The sequence below is a fragment of the Bos indicus x Bos taurus genome, chromosome 28 (assembly GCF_003369695.1).
Source record: "Bos indicus x Bos taurus breed Angus x Brahman F1 hybrid chromosome 28, Bos_hybrid_MaternalHap_v2.0, whole genome shotgun sequence".
Classification (NCBI taxonomy): Eukaryota; Metazoa; Chordata; class Mammalia; order Artiodactyla; family Bovidae; genus Bos; species Bos indicus x Bos taurus.
The window spans coordinates 10,218,701-10,237,826 of NC_040103.1; the positions used below are offsets into that span (position 1 = coordinate 10,218,701).

Below are 19,126 nucleotides of genomic sequence, written 5' to 3' on the forward strand. Positions count from 1 at the left end.
GTTGTATAAAGTGTACGACTAATTTTTGAGACCAAAACCATATACAGTAAGTCCTGCATATATAAACCTTCAAGTTACAAACGTTCAAAGATGCAGATGTGTATCTAGTTCCAGCAAGGAACCAGAACCTGTGCCATCAAATGTCAGGCATTAGTGAAATTGCAGCATGCTCTCCCCTCTGTCTCCTGTTGCTAACAATCCTTCAGCTCTACTGTCTCCTGCCCCCTCTCCCTCCTCCAGTCAGTAATTCTTCTTGCCTGTTCACTCGATGCCAGCCCCTGTATGCCCACTATTGGACTACTATACTTTTCAAGGTACTGTGCCTGCTTGATTGCTAAGTCGCTTCAGTTGTGTCCAACTCTTTATGACTCTATGAACCTCGACCTGCCGGGCTCCTCTGTCTATGGGGTTCTCCAGGCAACAATACTGGAGTGGGTTGCCATGCACTTCTCTAGGGGATCTTCCTGACCCAGGGATCAAACCTGTGTTTCATGTCTCCTGTATTGGTAGGCAGGTTCTTTACCACTAGCACCACCTAGGAAGCCCTCAAGGTACTGTACTGTAAGATTAAAAATCTTTTCTTTATTTTTTGTGTTTGTTTTTCATGTATTATTTGTGTGAAAATATTATTACAGTACCATATAGCGATTGTGTTAGATAGATACCTGGGCTAACTTTTTTGGACTTACAAACTCAGTCCTAATAGAACTCATTTGTATGTAGGGGGCCTATTGTATAAAAGGAAACAAACAGAAACACTGTAACTAAAGTATTCAATGAATCAAGTGACAGATGTAACAGATAGCATCTGTAGCAGAGCAGACCAAGTAGAAGAAAGAGTAAATGACCTGGAGGATAAGAATAAAGAAATAATGCAGTTACCAGAGGAGGGGACACTTAAGATTAAAAGAATGATGAAGGCCTATAAAAACTATCATATTCTATCAGAAACACAAATATCTGAATAATTGGGTTTCAGGATAGGAGAGGGAGATGGAGACATGGAATTCATTTAAAGAAACTATATTTGTGATCATCTCAGGCTTAGGGAAAGACTTGGACATACAGGTCCATAAAGCTAAAAGAATGCCCTATTATCTCAATGTAAAAAGACCTTCTCCAAGATGCATGACAATGAAACTGTCAAAAATCAATAAGAAATCATCCTACATAAAACTAGGGGGAAAAAAAGTGACCTACAAAGGGATCCCATTAAGCTATTAATTGCTTTCTCAACAGAAACTCTATGGGGCAAGAGAGGATGGAATGACATGTTCAAAGTGTTGAGAAATAAAAATTGCCAGCCAAGAATACTTTATGCAACAAAGTTGCCTTACAGATATCAAGGAGATGTAAAGCCTTTCCCAGACGAAAGCTGAGGGAGTTCACCACCAATAGACCTGCCTTGCAGGAAATGTTGAAAGGAATTCTTCAAGCTGAAATGAAAAGATGCTGATCAGCAACAAAACAACATACAAAAATGCACACTACACTGGTGTTAGAGAAACAAAGACAGTCTGATGTAGAGAAGTATTAGGGTGGTGTATCAATCACTTCACTGTAGTACAAAAGTTAAAGGAAGAAAATAGTAAAAGAATTATGTGTGTTTAGTCTCAGTCTTGTATGACTCTTGTGACCCCATAGACTGTAGCCTGCCAGGCTTCTCTGTCCATGGGATTCTCCAGGCCAGAATACTGGAATGGGTTGCCAGGGTATCCTGACCCAGGGATCGAACCCAGGTCTCCTGCATTGCAGTCAGACTCTTTACCGACTGAGCTACAAGGAAAGCCTGTAAAAAGAATTATAGATACTATAAATATAAATTATTAATGAATGCAGGACATAAAAAGAAGTAAATTGTATCATCAGTAATGTAAAAGAGAGGAGAAAAAGTTGGATCCTTTATAGGTGAGTTGCTATTAGCCTAAAATGGACTATTTTATCTGTATGATATTTTATGTAATTTGCAAGGTTACCACAAAAGGAAAACCTAGGATGGATTCACAAAGACCAAGAAACAGAAAACAAAGCATACCAACGTGGAAAATAATTTATGGATGTTGACACAGACAGAAGGAAAAAGAAACAATGGAAATAAAAAGTAACCAGAGAGCAATTAATAGGATGGCGTTAGTATGCCTTTGCATGTCAATAATTACTCTAAATGTAAATGGATTAAATTCACCATTCAAAAAGTATAGAACAGTTGGATGGATTAAAAAAAAAAAGACCTAACTATACACTGCCTACAGGAGATCCATTTCAGATTTAACAACACATGTAGATTCAAACTGTAGTTGGAATGATGTGCTTCGTTCCCTTTTTGAAAATAGGCAATCTGAGTGTTGGTTTTTTTCCCTGATAATACAGATCATCTCTCTAAAAATCTGTGAGGACTTTTATAGAATATGTGATTCATTGTAGTTCTGTTTTCCTTCTTCTCCCTCTTCCTCCTCACCCTCCTCTCTCAACAAACCAGCAGGCAACTGAATAGTACAGCACATTACTGTCTATTCTTAAGTTTGTAAATCTTGCCACATTGGTTATAAAATTAAACTCTTGACCCACTGCAGAGTTTGATGAGCAGAGTCCAATTGCTGAAGGAATAAAGTAAAACACAACTGAAAAGGAACACATTCCCAGATACTGTGGTTCACAATATCTATATCCCTGAGTAATTGAGAATTTTCTTAAATCTAAAAGTTTAAATGAAAGTGCAGTTCTTATCTGAGTACCAACGCCTGTTATTCACACTTTGTTAGCAATTATCTGCTGTTAAGTCAACCCCAAATGTAGTAGGTCAGAACCTGGTTGCTTTAGATATCACTGGGAAGTAAGAGATAGTGCTAAGTTATGAAAAAGTATATTAGAATTATTTGAGAAGTATTTAAGACTAGTGCTAAATTCCCTCCCTCCTGCACCACAGTCTCACTCTGATGATGTAAAACCACTATAGTGATGTGAAGTTGAAGTGTAACTGGTATCTCTCAGGCGTATTGGGGCAGATACAAGGTTAAAAATGATATTCTCGGTGTTCATGTATGTGTATACATTTTAAATGACTTTCAGAAATGAATGCTTAGATGGAGCCAGAATATGCAGACCCATATTTATGTAGTGCATATAGACACAAGCCCACACACAAAATTCAGTGTCTATAAATATTTACCTAAATGAAAAAGTGTTACAAATGCAGCTGGATTTTCTTTCCAGAAGTATGAGGCACTGTGATTGTGAAGAAAGAAATATTTATATCCTCTTTTTATTTGTAGTGAGTAAATTTCACAGACCACAAATTTTAAAATGTGCCAGCATGTAATGTTCTTCATTTGTTCTCATTGGACTTAATTTCCTATTTAAACCCAATGGGCCTTGCAGCCAGATTGCAGCTTGTTAGTGAAAACCTAGTCCTAGTCTGTTCAGTGCAAACTCAATTGAAATCACAGTTTTCTGTGTTTATTCTCACCTTTATGTTTTGATTTTAAAGGTCATCTTCTGAAAGCACTCTTTCTCTGTCTCCTTAAAATTGCAGCCTATTTAAAATTGTGCTTTCTCTCCTGTCCCCTTTTCTACTTGATTTTTTTCTGATAGTATTTAAATATCGTCTAACATACTATTATATTATGTTTATTTTGCTTACTGCCTTAGTCTTCATCTAAACATAATTATCTATAAAAATAGATTGTTTATCCATGTTATTCAGTGATGTATCATTAGTTCCCAGAACAGGACCTGAAACATTTGAGTACAGGATAAATCTTTGTTGTTAAGTTCGAATTCAAAGCTTACCCTCTTACTCCCAGGGCTGTGTATCTTTGGGACACTCACCTGATGGGGAGGAAACATTGGGTCCTTGGGCATTCTCTTTTGAGTTTGCTGTCAGGAACTGAAAGACATCAAAGAAAACCAGAGCCAGACAGAAGTTAAAGGCATAAAGACAAATTTTATTCCAGAACTATTACAATAGGGGAAGAGAAACCTCAGTAGTCATACACTGGGTTGGCCAAAAAATTCAGGTTTTTCCGTGAGATATTATGGAAAAACTCAAATGAATTTTTGGCAAACCCAAAACAGCAAGGACAAGTGGGGATTTGTAGACAGGACCAGAGTTAGGGGTCAGTGGATGAAAAATTACTAAGAGGTAACATCAAGGAAAAGGGGGATTCTGGTAAAACAAAATTTGTAGGATTGTTGCTAATGGCAGATCAGAGTGATAGGATGTCAAAGGTGGCAGATGAGGAATGTGATCAGATATCATGAGTAGGGGATTTCCACCAAGCTGACCTAAGCAAGAGTCTTGCTAAAACTAGACTAAGCAAAACAAGATCAAATCCTACGATTAGAAGCCAGGTCAGAAAGAGGATTCAGAAGAGCTTGAGTCAGGTTTGGTCAAAGGAGATTCTTTATGAATTGTCTGCATTTACCTCTTCTGACATCTTACTGATTTTGAGTGGCCTTCGCCTGCAGCTGTTTGAAGCAGTATTTTGCTTTCCCAGCCGGAGATTAAAGTCAGGTCTCAGTGGTGAGAGCACTGAATTCTAGCCACCAGACCAGTGACCAATGTGACAGGGTCCCTGACCCATCGGCTTTGTTGTAATGAATCCCCACAAAGAGACAGAAAGTAGTGAAACCAAGTGTTTATTAGGAGAAAAAAGGTACATGTGAATATACTCACAGGACAGATTCAGAGAGTTGTGCCCTCTGGGTAGTTTGAATCACTTTTATGGAGCATTTCTTCTGGGTTTTCTCTAGACAGTCCTCTTGCTTTGCCTGGCTCTGGGTCCATCTGTAGTATTTCTCAGGATCCTCCTGTGTGTGTGTGCTATCTCTTAGCCAAGATGGATTCTAGTGGGCAGGGTAACATCACTGACTATGGCGTGATAGCCCTTCCTTTTTGATCTGCAAGGAGCCCTTCTGTACATATATAGTCGGGAAGGTCTCCTTGACTTTGAGAATGAGGAAACTATAGTCTCTTTATCTTTTATCTGGACAGGGCTCAGCACCTCTAAATATTCTCCTGCTGTTGTCCTCATCTTGAAGTATCTGTCCACAGGGGACCAACTCCAGCTACTCAGCTTGGGGTCCGTCTATCTCCTGTCTCATTTTGGGATGCATGTTTTCCTGACTGATCTTTGGACCGCACACTGGATCTTTCTTCCTCGTCTCTTTTGAGTCCTCCAGGTCCTTGCTGTGCTTTCACCTCCACTCAGGCCTCTTTTGGAGGTTGGAAACCTAGGAACACTGTCTTCGGCAACTTGAGGACTTTAGTCTCTTGGCAGAGGGAGGAGGGAAAGTTGCCTGGCAGCCTAGTCTTGGTTTGGTGCCAAATCTGTTCTCCTGAATCTGTGCTACACAAGGGTTTGGGTGTGGGAGATTCTGGAAACTGGCCATTCTCCTGGGTCTAATCTGGTAAGTAAGCCAGAAGCTCCCTTGACTGTGGGATCTATCTGGTCTCCATCTGGGCAAGCAGGTTGAGAACGCTGAATTCCTCTAATTCTCTCCTCCTCTAGGCTCTGAAACCTTCATCCAGCACATCAGGTTCTTGCTCTTTTAATATTCAAAAGTAGAGCTATTCATATCAGAAGGCCTTTCTCTAAATACTGTTGTCCTTTGTATGACTTTTCAAAGCCTATTCTAAAAACCCAAAAGCCAAGAATGGTTTTTTTGATCTTTCTTGAAATGATCCTCTCTTGGTTTGTTTCAAAGGGGATATGGAGTACAAAGAAGAACTTGGAGTAAAAAAGGGATTAAAGATGGTGGAGGCACAGGGCATGTCATATTACATGTTTATTTAAAAGCAAAATGGGGATTTCCCTGGTAATCCAAGGGCTGAGCTCTGAGCTCCCAATTCAGGGAGCCTGGGTTCAGTCCCTGGTCAGGGAAATAGATCCCACGGCAACTGAGACCCAGTGCAGCCAAATCAGTTCAGTTTAGTTGCTCAGTCGTGTCTGACTCTTTGCGACCCCATGGACTGCAGCACCCCAGACTTCCCTGTCCATCACCAACTCCAGGAGCTTGCTCAAACTCAGGTCCATACAGTTGGTGATGTCATCCAAACATCTCATCCTCTGTACTCCCCTTCTTCTCCTGTCTTCAGTGGTTCCCAGCATCAGGGTCTTTTCCGATAAGTCAGCTCTTTGCATCATGTAGCCAAGATATTGGAGCTTTGCTTCAGCATCAGTCCTTCCAATGAATATTCAGGGTTGATTTCCTTAAGGATTGACTGGTTTGATCTCCTTGCAGTCCAAGGGACTCTCAAGAGTCTTCTCCAACACCACAGTTCAAAAGAATCAATTCTTCAGCACACAGCCTTCTTTATGGTCCAGCTCTCACATCCATACATGACTACTGGAAAAACCACAGCTTTGACTAGATGGACCTTTGTAATGTCTCTGCTTTTTAATATTCTATTTAGGTTTGTCATAGCTTTTCTTCAAAGGATCAAGCTTCTTTTAATTTCATGGTTGCAGTCACCATCTGTATTGATTTTGGAGCCCAAGAAAATAAAGTCTGTCACTGTTTCCATTTAGTGACAACCAAATAAATAAATAAATTGTTTTAAAAAAATATATGTAAAGAGAAGAAGCAAAGTAGTAGAAGAAACAGATCCTTTCTAATTTCTCAACTGAAATTATTCTTCTGTATTTGTTTTCTGGAGGTTTTTTTTTTTTTTTTTTTTTTTTTAATATTTTCAGTCTCCTTTCTTTAAGAATGTCAGCCCAGCACCATTTTTAGTAGCTGTGCTTCTAGCAAAACTTGTTCTGAATATCTGTGGTATGCAGTCATCTGAGATTTTCCATTTTTTCCAAGGTACTTGGAGGTCTGGTTTGGTTTTGAAATTTGCAGCTAACATCCACTGAACTTGGACATAATCTTTTCATGTTTACTGTGCATCTTTCACAATGTAATGACTTCCAAGCTTCATTTACTCTGATTCATACTAAACAAGTAAGCTTGAGAGGGAGAGGCTGGAAAAACAGAAAAGGCTTATCCTTAGTGTTTTGGGTGTTCTGCCCTGTTTTTGTTGCACTACTTTATTTGGCCCTTGAGTGATATTATACTGAACACAATAAAAAAAAAAAAACTCATTAGGAATTCCTGCTTGGGGAAAAAATGTGGATCAGGTGGGAATGAAGCACAGAATTGAATTGCTGCTTCACATGACCATTCACCCCTGGGGCCAAGTGTTATCAGTTGTTTGTTTACATCTTTGATAATTCAATGCAAATGAAACTGGAAGTTAGTCAGTCCTCCCCCGCACCCCAACCCTTCCCCCTCACCAGGCAAAGAAGTTTTTAAAAAGAAATTTTGCTGTAAGGAAACTGATGCTCAGAGTGTTTATGTGATTTGTTAATCTCACTAAAAAAAAAATTTATTATATATCACATCAAATAAAACTAACAGCTAGTAACTACAAAAGAACTCTGATACTTTGAAAATGACCATACTGAATGTATTTGTTTAGTACCATATATATTCCTCATAACCTAATTTTGCAAAAAGATTGATGGTATTGCATCTTAGAGTATGAAAGTAAAGGAAGTTAAAAACTACAGCTACTAGACAAATACATGACAGAAGAAAGAGATCTATTGACTGATTCTAGCAGAATTTTCCCTGAAAGCTTGAAAAGGTAGGATACATTACATAGATGTCTTTAATATGAGCTAAGTATGTTTTCAGTTCAGTTTAGTCACTCAGTGGTGTACAACTCTTTGCGACCCCATGAATCGCAGCACGCCAGGCCTCCCTGTCCATCACCAACTCCCGGAGTTCACTCAAACTTACGTCCATCGAGTCGGTGATGCCATCCAGCCATCTCATCCTCTGTCGTCCCCTTCTCTTCCTGCCCCCAATCCCTCCAAGCATCAGGGTTTTTTCCAATGAGTCAACTCTTCGATGAGGTGGCCAAAGTATTAGAGTTTCAGCTTTAGCATCAGTCCTTCCAATGAACACCCAGGACTGATCTCCTTTAGGATGGACTGGTTGGATCTCCTTTCAGTCCAAGGGACTCTCAAGAGTCTTCTCCAACACCACAGTTCAAAAGCATCAATTCTTCAATGCTCAGCTTTCTTCACAGTTCAACTCTCACATCCATACATGACCACTGGAAAAACCATAGCCTTGACTAGACGAACCTTTGTTGGCAAATAATGTCTCTGCTTTTTAATATGCTGTCTAGGTTGGTCATAACTTTCCTTCCAAGGAGTAAGCGTCTTTTAATTTCATGGCTGCAGTCGCCATCTGCAGTGATTTTGGAGCCCCCCAAAATAAAGTCTGACACTGTTTCCACTGTTTCCCCATCTAATTCCCATGAAGTGATGGGACCAGATGCCATGATCTGAAGTTTTCTGAATGTTGAGCTTTAAGCCAACTGTTTCACTCTCCACTTTCACTTTCAACAACAGGCTTTTTAGTTCCTCTTCACTTTCTCTCATAAGAGTGGTGACATCCGTATATCTGAGATTATTGATATTTCTCCCAGCAATCTTGATTCCAGCTTGTGCTTCATCCAGCCCAGCGTTTCTCATGATGTACTCTGCATGTAAGTTAAATAAGCAGGCTGACAATATACAGCCTTGACATACTCCTTTTCCTATTTGGAACCAGTCTGTTGTTCCATGTCCAGTTCTAACTGTTGCTTCCTGACCTGCATATAGGTTTCTCAAGAGGCAGGTCAGGTAGTCTGATATTCCCATCTCTTTCAGAATTTTTCACAGTTTATTGTGATCCACACAGTCAAAGGCTTTGGCATAGTCAATAAAGCAGAAATAGATGTTTTTCTGGAACTCTCTTGCTTTTTCGATGATCCAGAGGATGTTGGCAATTTGATCTCTGGGTCCTCTGCTTTTTCTAAAACCAGCTTGAACATCTGGAAGTTCACAGTTCACATATTGCTGAAGCCTGGCTTGGAGAATTTTGAGCATTACTTTACTAGCATGTGAGATGAGTACAATTGTGTGGGAGTTTGAGCATTCTTTGGCATTGCCTTTCTTTGGGATTGGAATGAAAACTGACCTTTTCCAGTCCTGTGGCCACTACTGAGTCTTCCAAATTTGTGGGCATATTGAGTTCAGCACTTTCACAGCATCATCTTTTAGGATTTGAAATAGCTCAACTGGGATTACATCACCTCCACTAGCTTTGTTCGTAGTGATGCTTTCTAGGCCCACTTGACTTCACATTCCAGGATGTCTGGTTCTAGGTGAGTGATCACACCATCGTGATTATCTTGGTCGTGAAGATCTTTTTTTTACAGTTTTTCCGTGTATTCTTGCCACCTCTTCTTAATATCTTCTGCTTCTGTTAGGTCCCTACCATTTCTGTCCTTTATCAAGCCCATCTTTGCATGAAATGTTCCCTTTGTATCTCTAAGTTTCTTGAAGAGATCTCTAGTCTTTCCCATTCTATTGTTTCCCTCTATTTCTTTGGTTTGATCACTGAGAAAGGCTTTCTTATCTCTTCTTACCATCCTTTGGAACTCTACATTCAGATGCTTATATCTTTCTTTTTCTCCTTTGCTTTTTGCTTCTCTTCTTTTCACAGCTATTTGTAAGGTCTCCTCAGACAGCCGTTTTGCCTTTTTGTATTTCTTTTTCTTGGGGACGGTCTTGATCCCTGTCTCCTGTACAGTGTTACGAACTTTCGTCCATAGTTCATCAGGCACTCTGTCTATCAGATATAGTCCCTTAAATCTATTTGTCACTTCTACTGTATAATCATAAGGGATTTGATTTAGGTCATACCTGAATGATCTAGTGGTTTTCCAAGTTTATTCAATTTAAGTCTGAATTTGGCAATAAGAATTTCATGATCTGAGCCACAGTCAGCTCCTGGTCTTGTTTTTGCTGACTGTATAGAGCTTCTCCATCTTTGGCTGCAGAGAATATAATCATTTTGATTTAGGTGTTGACCGTCTGGTGATGTCCATGTGTAGAGTCTTCTCTTTTGTTGTTGGAAGAGGGTGTTTGCTATGACCAGTGCGTTCTCTTGGCAAAACTCTTTTAGCCTTTGCCCTGCTTCATTCTGTACTCTAAGGCCAAATTTGCCTGTTACTCCAGGTGTTTCTTGACTTTCCTGCTTTTGTGTTACAGTCTCCTATGATGAAAAGCACATCTTTTTGGGGTGTTAGTTCTAAAAGGTCTTGTAGGTCTTCATAGAACCATTCAACTTCAGCTTCTTCAGGGTTACTGGTGGGGCATAGGCTTGGATTACTGTGATATTGAATGGTTTGCCTTGGAAATGAACAGAGATCATTATTAGTGTAATTATTAATGACATGCCTTTTCCCTAGTATTTGGGCTCCAAAATTCCATTTCCCAAGAATTGTAGCCATTGTTCCTTTATTTCTTTTGAATTTCTGGAAATCAATCTGAAACCTTACTTGGCATCATTTAACTTCCAAGATTCACTTCGATTGCATTTTATTCAAAAGCTTCATTCTTTGTCCTTTTCTAATCGCAAAAAGAAAATAGTTTCTATTAGTAGTTGGGTGATCTTTATGTACCTAATTAGATTGTATTAATAAGATGAAACGGACATGATTTGCTAAAGTACACTTATGTACTTTTAAAAATCTCATTTTCGTATAGTGATTTTGATTCTTACTTTGTCATGTCCTATGAATGATTTTGTAAGTCATTATTGATGCTACTAATAAAAGCATTCATGATGTCACCATTTTTAACATACTGAGGTTGAAGTCTTAATTTCAAAGATATTTGTATTTATTTTTTACTGTAAAAGATGAAGTACAACAGTGTGGAAATAAGGTTCAGGTGAAATGGGTATTAGTAACTTTAATTTGAATGGGATTATTTGCCTTTTAAAAGAACTACTTGAAACTTTAAATTCTTTCTTACACAAGACTATGAAGGAAAGCTGGTACAATGAATTATAGTCTACATCTAAAAATGAATGTGAACTAATTATTGGGTCATTTCAAATCAATAGATGCAAATGAATCTCCATAGGCTTTCATTGTGATTTCAAATTATAGCAACTCTAATAGATATTGTATATAGTGAGAGGAAAATTTAGAAAGTAAAGAGAAATGCTTATTCCAAAATTATGGCATGTACATATGGCATATGTCATTCTACTCTACAGACATACAATAATATGTGTAGTTACTATAGACTAGTAGAATGTATCTGTAAGTTTTTACGGAAAATACCCTTCAAAAATTCCTCTCCCTTTGACATTGCTGACAAGTCTACTACTGGAATTGATTACAAGAGGAGTATCTTTCCTCTTTTTAGAAAACATATATCACTCAGTAAGGTGGCATAGGCTGTAATCAATTCTTCACAGAGTACCTTCAAAACTTGACATGGCTGTTACAGCTAGGAGGGATCAGGACCATGGGAAAATTAGAGAAGAAAGAATTATGTGCTGGGTGATATTGGGGAAATTCAGGAGAAAGGGGTGAGCAACAGAAGTGGAAAGGGGTTGAGTACAAAAGACCAAGTTCTTTATCATTGCCCCCAACTCTTCTTCCAGCAAATAATGTTAAACTTGGAAATTAGATGATGGTGGGCTTGATCACCTCTTGGTACATTTGAAATGTATTGAGTGCTTTCTTGAAGAAAATGTTTTCCAAGAATTTGAGTATAGACTGTGCTTACAGTTGACAGATTTGTCCTTTTAAACATACAGATTCTATAAAAGGCAGTGATTTGTATGAGTGATTAAAAAGTCCCACATGGGTTCTTTATAGAAAAATATAATGTATTGTTAATTACCCAAACATGCAGAGTTCTGATTTAAAACAACAAAATTTCATGTCAATAAATTAAACTGTGGATGTAAATGAAGTGACATAGGTAATAATTAGCCACAATTTTTGCAATTGCCAGACCAATCTGATCTACTTAAACAAAACAAAATGTTCTTTAAGAGTTCTGGCTATACATAAATCTTTTATACAATGCAAGATGTGTTACAATGAAGTAGAAGTTATTTAAGGTACAGTCAACTTTATTCAACTTTAAACTATTTATTTCTGTCATACACAGATTCAATCAGCAGATTTTTATTGAATATCTACCACATATCAGGCACTATCTTAGGTTTTCTCCCTGATATTAAGGAGCTCACCTTTTAATTTGGCTAGCCATAAGCCAGAATAATTAGAAGAATAAAGATTATTTATAGTTTTATGTTAGACTATTTTCTCATGTTCTGGGCATTTTTTTTTTTAACTTAGCATAATTATCTGGCAAATTTTCTTTACTTTGTTTGCACCAAAGGAGAATCTTTGAGATGAAGATGCGTATCTCTTTATATTCATTTTGTACATAAAGTGAGTCCTTTTGAAAACTGTAGATTGAAAGGCTGTTCTCTGCCAGGCACTCTTCTAAGTATAATATAATTAGAAAAATGCATCAGAAGCAGATCCTGACCCCAAGGCATAGTTGATGGTAAGGGACAAAACAGTGACAGAGAATGAAAGAGAACCAGCTGTACAGTAGGCTTTGTGCCAATCTCTCTAATAGGTGAGACAGATGTCTCTCTGTGTGTTTGCGTGTGTGTGTGTGTGTAGTGTAGCAGTCATATTGCCCTAATATACGTGTGTGCAAAATTTTATGTTTTCTTTCTTTTTTAAATTTTATTTGTTTATTTATTTTTGGCTGCATGGGCTCAAGGGCACATGGACTTCAGTAGTTGGGGCTCGCAGGCTCTGAAGCATAGGCTCAGTAGCTGTGGCAAACGGGCTTAGTTGCCCAGCAATGTGTATGGTCCTCCCAGAACAGGGATGGAACCTGTATCTTGCATTGGCAGGAGGATTCTTAATCACTGGACCATGAGGGAAGTCTGAAAATTTTTATATTTTCAATTTTCTATTTCTCCCCCAAATTAAAAAGTATACTTGTCTTGATACCTTTGTGTATGGTCCTCCCAGAACAGGGATGGAACCTGTATCTTGCATTGGCAAGCAGATTCTTAATCACTGGACCACCATGAGGGAAGTCTGAAAATATTTTATATTTTCCAGTTTCTATTTCTCCCCCAAAATTAAAAATTATACTTGTCTTGATACCTTTCTTCTCTAGCTCAAAGTGTAGAAATAGCCTCTGGTAAGCATTCCCTAAAATCCAGGCCTTAATCATATTTTAGATGATTACATGCCTGGTATTTTCTAGTCTTTGTCTTATCTAGAGGCTTCCTAAAATTATGTAACTTGGAATGGCAATAGAAAAATAATGTATGAATGTGTTAGAATTCCCCTGTAGTATAATGGACAGCTTGTGTCTGAAAGGATACACAGATTTCTGAAATAAATATTACATGAATATAAGATATGAATGTTGAAACCTGAGGACTTAATAGAAAGAGAAATTCATTAAATAATTTAATTACTGATACTTTGATTTATGCTATACCCAAGCATCAACTGTTTGGGATGTTCTCCTCAAATTTGAGAGAGAGGTATTGCTTCATTTCTGTTTTAGTGATGTAAAAATGAAAACATAAAGATCACGTGGTTTTTCCACCTCATGAGTTTTTAGTTTAAGTGAAACGGGTCCACGCTTGCTGACCAGGCACATCACCACGGGTCACCACTGTGGGCTGTGCTGTGCTGTGCTTAGTCACTCAGTCATGTCCCACTCTTTGCAAGCCCATGAACTGTAGCCCTCCAGGTTCCACTGTTCATGGGGATTCTTCAGGCAAGAATACTGGAGTGGGTTGCCATGCCCTCCTCCAGGGGATCATGCCAACACAGGGATCGAACCCAGGTCTCCCACATTGCAGGTGGATTCTTTACCATCTGAGCCACCAGGGAAGCCTAGGAATACTGGAGTGGGTAGCCTATCCCTTCTCCAGGGGATCTTCCCAACCCAGGAATTGGACCGGGGCCTCCTGCATTGCAGGTGGATTCTTTACCAGCTGAGCTACCAGGGAAGCCCACTGTGGTCTATGGAACAATAAAAATTAGAAACAATTGGAGTTAAAATATCAATATAGGAATTTCTCAACCTTGATTTTTTTTGGACAGGCCTATTGTCTATATCTTTGGCTTTGCTTTGTAGTTACCAACTGACAAGTGGATACAAGCCTGCCCCAATGGACCTGAGCTTTATTAAACTCACCCCATCTCAGGAGGCTATGGTGGACAAGCTGGCAGAAAATGCTCATAACGTGTGGGCTCGGGATCGAATTCGACAAGGCTGGACCTATGGGATCCAACAGGTATGTGAGACCTTAGCTCTACAGCACATGCTCTGAGATTGACTCAAGTGGGGACTAGTATAATTTGTAACAGAAGAGATTAAATAATGACTACATTGAAACTCACATCATATAGATATATTTAATGTACATATGCACTGAAGCACTTGTTTATTGCTGGACTCAAGAAGTCAGACCTCCTCAAGTCTGGTTTTTATCACGAGGCAGCCAGTGAATGTTTCCAGACCAACGATTTATAATGTGGGGTTGTGACATTTCTCTGAGATTGTATTTTAAGACAAGTATGTAAAATACAAGAACATCAAGATAAATTAATAATGAGAGGTCCATAATTTCACATTTAACGCCCCTTGGGCCAGATGAATTTCATAATCCAGATTTTTCGAATGGTGGTAAAATGAGGTTGTTCCACAGTGCCCTCAGCAGAGCAGCGGACTATGTATAAATTATTCTTTGTTCAGCAGTGTAGACTGATGAAACCAAGAGTGATTAAAAAAAGATAATCAACAGCCTTACATCAATGCAGGTCATTTTTACCACCAACTGAGTTTTTATTAAGCTTAATTAAAAAAGATTCTTGTTCTAGATTTCAGAATCATGGACCTCTGGTTTTAAAAGTTTTTTAAAATTTTATTTGTGGCTGCTCTGGGTCTTTGTCGCTGTGCCTGGGCTTTCTGTAGTTATGGTACGTTGGTGCTGTGCTCCAGTGCAGTGTGCAAGCTTCTCACTGCAGTGACTTCTCTTGTTGTAGGCTACTGGCTCTAGAGGCACAAACTTCAGCAGTTGTGACATGCAGGCTTAGTTTTCTTGTGGCATGTGGGATCTTCCCAGACCAGGGATCAAACCCATGTTCCCTGTATTGGCATGCAGATTCTTAACCACCGGCCCACCAGGAAAGTCCATGGATCTCTATTAATGGTCGCACTCATGAGAATAACTAACAGCCATTGGGTCTGTATGGGGACAGCAAAACAGAGCAAATTTTAGCGTTGTCTCTTAGTGACTGTGTGACCTTGGAGTGGCTGCTTAAATTCTCTCTGTGCCACTGTTTCCTCCTCACTAAATTATTGAATTTCAATATATAACATATATGAGAAAGGCTTAGCACCTAACAAATAGTTCAGAAAACTGCTATTATTATTAAATGGCAGTCACTGTGTCCAGAGGTTTATGTGTGTTTTCTTACAATGATTCCATGAAGGATGAACAATTTTTATTAGCAATTCACATGTGTTAACACAGGGAACTTGAAAGCAGTTTGTCCAGTGCTACCCAGGTGGCAGAACCAGGCTGGGAAGCAAGCCTTTTGCCTCCAGAGCTCAAATTCTCCTCTTTCTTGTCACAGTGCTTCTTGGCAGCTCATGGTGGGCAGTACCTTTACTTAAAGCTTTTCAGGACTAAACTGGATTGTTACTTAACAACAGGATAAAGACTAAATGTCGATTTGATATTTCCAAAATTCTTCTTAGCCCACAAACTTTTGTCATTTCAAAGGCTAAGGAAAACTGTGTAGCCTTGATATACTTCATAAAATAAGCTATTCTTGCATTGAATTAAAGTTGTTGTAACTGAGGGGATTATCAGTACTCAGCTGGCTTCAGCATTGTGTGTGTGTGTGTGTGTGTGTGTGTGTGTGTGTGTGTGAGAACTTGAGCCATATGCCACAGGGGGATTGGGGGGTCCTTACTGTTTTTTTGCCAAAGGAGTGCTCCCTTGCCTTGCAGACCACATGAGTCTGTAGGACAAACCAGGACCCCTCTGCCCTCCATCTCTTCCATGTGAAGGTGGATCCTCCTCGTAAAAGCACAGGGTTCTGTCTGAGTTGGCCAAAGCTCTCTTTGGAACTGTGTCCACCCTTTCTCCCAGCTTCCACCACATTCCCCACTGACAGAACACAGTTTTGCTGGGTTATCTGAATGAGCATTGTCTTTAATTTTTCATCACCCTCTATTTAAAATAATCTGGTTCATCATGGGATTGTAAACTCCTTGAGAGCAGGCGTTTGCTTGAATTTCTTCTGTGTCTCCAGCATACTAGATTTCAAGCACTCATGTGCATGGAAATCCCTGGAGCAGCTTCTTTGTATAATCAGATCCCCAGAACACCATGTCCAGAAAGTGTAATTCATCAGAGGCCTGTTAATATTTCTCTAGGAAAAGCTAGGGGGCAGCAACCATTTTGAAAGGGAGGGGTGCTGGGTAATGTGGCTTGAAGCTGTTTATGGTGCTTATTTCTTTGGGGGTGGCTTTGGAGTGGATTCCCCAGTAAGCAACTCAGGTGATTTGAACACTGGTCCAAATGGTCAGGTAGTCAGTATACGGAACTACAGATTTGCTAGAGAAGGGGAAGAAGAAATTGGGAAACAGTTTTCCTTGTTCCTCCCCAACCAGAACAAATGCTATCCACCAAATAGCTTATATGTTTTGGAGAATGTTTGGGAATATATACAGCCTTCAAATTGTTCTTCATGCTAAGGTAAATTGAGATTGAATATGCCTCCTGGTGGATGGCAATGGCACCCCACTCCAGTACTCTTGCCTGGAAAATCCCATGGATAGTGAAGCCTGGTGGGCTGCAGTCCATGGGGTTGCTAAGAGTCAGACACGACTGAGCGACTTCACTTCACTTTTCACTTTTATGCATCAGAGAAGGAAATGGCAACCCACTCCAGTGTTCTTGCCTGGAGAATCCCAGGGACGGGGGAGCCTGGTGGGCTGCTGTCTCTGGGGTCCCACAGAGTGGGACACGACTGAAGCGACTTAGCAGCAGCAGCAGCATGCCTCCTGGAATATGGAAAGTTTGATAAAATCTGCAGCAGTGAATGAATGCAAAGAAGTAATTTCTTAAGTGTTAGAAAGACTCGCAGTCTTGGGGCATCTCCACGGCCCAGATTTTGTATTTACTCTTAAATTATCCTTTTGTTAAGATGATAAGATAGCCTGCCTTCTTGCTTGGTCACTGCCATTTTAATCATGCTTTAAACTTGGAGCCTCTTTTATAAAAGACAAATTGTGAGGTTTGTAGTTCTTTTAATACTCCCACTATTACCAGGTTTACCAGTTGATGGAGTCAGTTTATTATTTTTTTAAGCCATTTGAGGTCGTGAGGTGGCCATCCACACACTGACTTTTCTCTGAGGAAGGGACAGCTGCCTTGTGTGGTACATTGACTCAAAAGTCAGAGAGATGATGGTTACTAATTAGGCTCTTTTTGTAACAAAGACCTGTCAGTCAACTTGGCAAGGAAATGGTAGGTTCTCTTAAGTTAGTCCATTGCCTTGTGATCTTGACAGATGGATGATGGTTATTGAGATCATTAAAGTTGGCTTTTGTTATTGCTGTTATTTTTACATTTTCTTTTCATGGAGAGAGCCTGATTTACATTGATCAGTGACTCACTTGATAGATTCTTCATACTGGGAGTATTTCACTAACTCCTACAACCTGGAAAGACAAAGGGAAGGTACAATATCTACCTTCAGACACTTTATATTTTGATGTATTTGGTGGCTGTGTCATTTCCAAATGCTGTTGGTTGTCCTTTGATGATCACATACATTTTTTTTTTTCCTTCCTGTAGGATGTAAAGAACAGAAGAAACCCTCGGCTTGTTCCCTATGCCCTTCTAGATGACCGAACTAAGAAATCCAATAAGGATAGCCTCCGTGAGGCTGTACGCACACTGCTGGGATATGGCTACAACCTGGAGGCACCTGATCAAGATCATGGTATTTCCATTTCACTTTCTTCTCCTCTCGTTGCAAAATCACACTGTAAATTCTTTAAAGCCAGATGCATGAATAAAAGGGAGTATGAGATAAGAGTCTTTTATTTGAAGCATGTGACTCAGGCCAGGAGTTTAGGGAACTTTTGTCCTGTGACTCAGGACCTCAGTGATTCTGCAGAGGGGAAGAAATGACGTTACCTTCTCAAAGAGTCTGAGGACACAGTTCATTCTGTGATTCTTATATTGCCCCTTAATCCCACTCACCTCACCAGCTCTCTTTCAGAAGAGCTGGTTGTAGTTGTTGATGGGAGGACAGTAAGTCCTCTGCATATGAATCCCCAAGTTGCAAACTTTCAAAGTTGTGGATGTGGGTTCACATGTCCAGTCACGTCAGGCATGCGTGACGCGGCAGCTTGCCCTCCGTCTCCTATCACTGACGCTCCTTTAGCTCCAGCATTTCTACTTCCTCGCCCTCCTCCAGCAGTAACTCTTCTTGCCTGTTCACTTGATGCCAACCCCTGTATCCAGCTGTTGTACTGCACTACTGTACTTTCCAAACTTCTGTAACGTAAGGGTGACAGTCTTTTATTTTTTGTGTTTATTTTTATGTATTATTCACGTGAAAAGTATTCTAAACCTATTACAATACTATATAGCTGACTGTGTTACGTAAGTGCCTAGGCTAATTTTGTTGAACTTATGAACAAATTAAACTTGTCAACGTGTTCTCGGAATGGAACTCATTCATATGTGGGGAACTTACTGTAAATCTAGGATGATGAGCTAGTGTTTTCTAAATCTTCATTATTTAGACTCTCACATATAGGCCATAGTAATTAATTAGTGCAATATCTTGCTTTAAGGAAAAAACTCTAGAACAGATACTCAATAAATGTGTTGAATATATGGATTTTTAAAGGGTTTATGAAGAACACATTTCCTTTGAATAATACCTTTTAAGAATATGGCTTAAGATAGTCAACCCCTTAATCATTTGCTCCTGTGGTTTAATCATTTGCTCCTGTGGTTTGAGTTGTGTTAACATCCATATTTTAAAATTGCCAAAAATGACATGAGTTGTGTGTTTCATTGCAGTGCCTATATTTCTTGGTAGAAAACTCTTAAGATCTATGCCGAATATTCTCTAATGACTAATATTTTTAGTGTAGTATCTCTGCATAGAAATTCAACCTTAAATAGTAATGAT

At 39.3% G+C, this 19,126-nt stretch overlaps 1 protein-coding gene across 1 annotated transcript in view; it reads left to right on the plus strand.

Annotated features, from left to right (window-relative positions):
- The window catches only part of RYR2 (ryanodine receptor 2), an 830,352-nt gene that overhangs the window by 498,852 nt on the left and 312,374 nt on the right, over positions 1 to 19,126 (plus strand). Inside the window, exons 26-27 of the mRNA XM_027531123.1 lie at positions 14,034 to 14,193; positions 17,773 to 17,920. Coding sequence (XP_027386924.1) covers positions 14,034 to 14,193; positions 17,773 to 17,920 — 308 coding nt within the window. The remainder of the gene's footprint in view (positions 1 to 14,033; positions 14,194 to 17,772; positions 17,921 to 19,126) is intronic.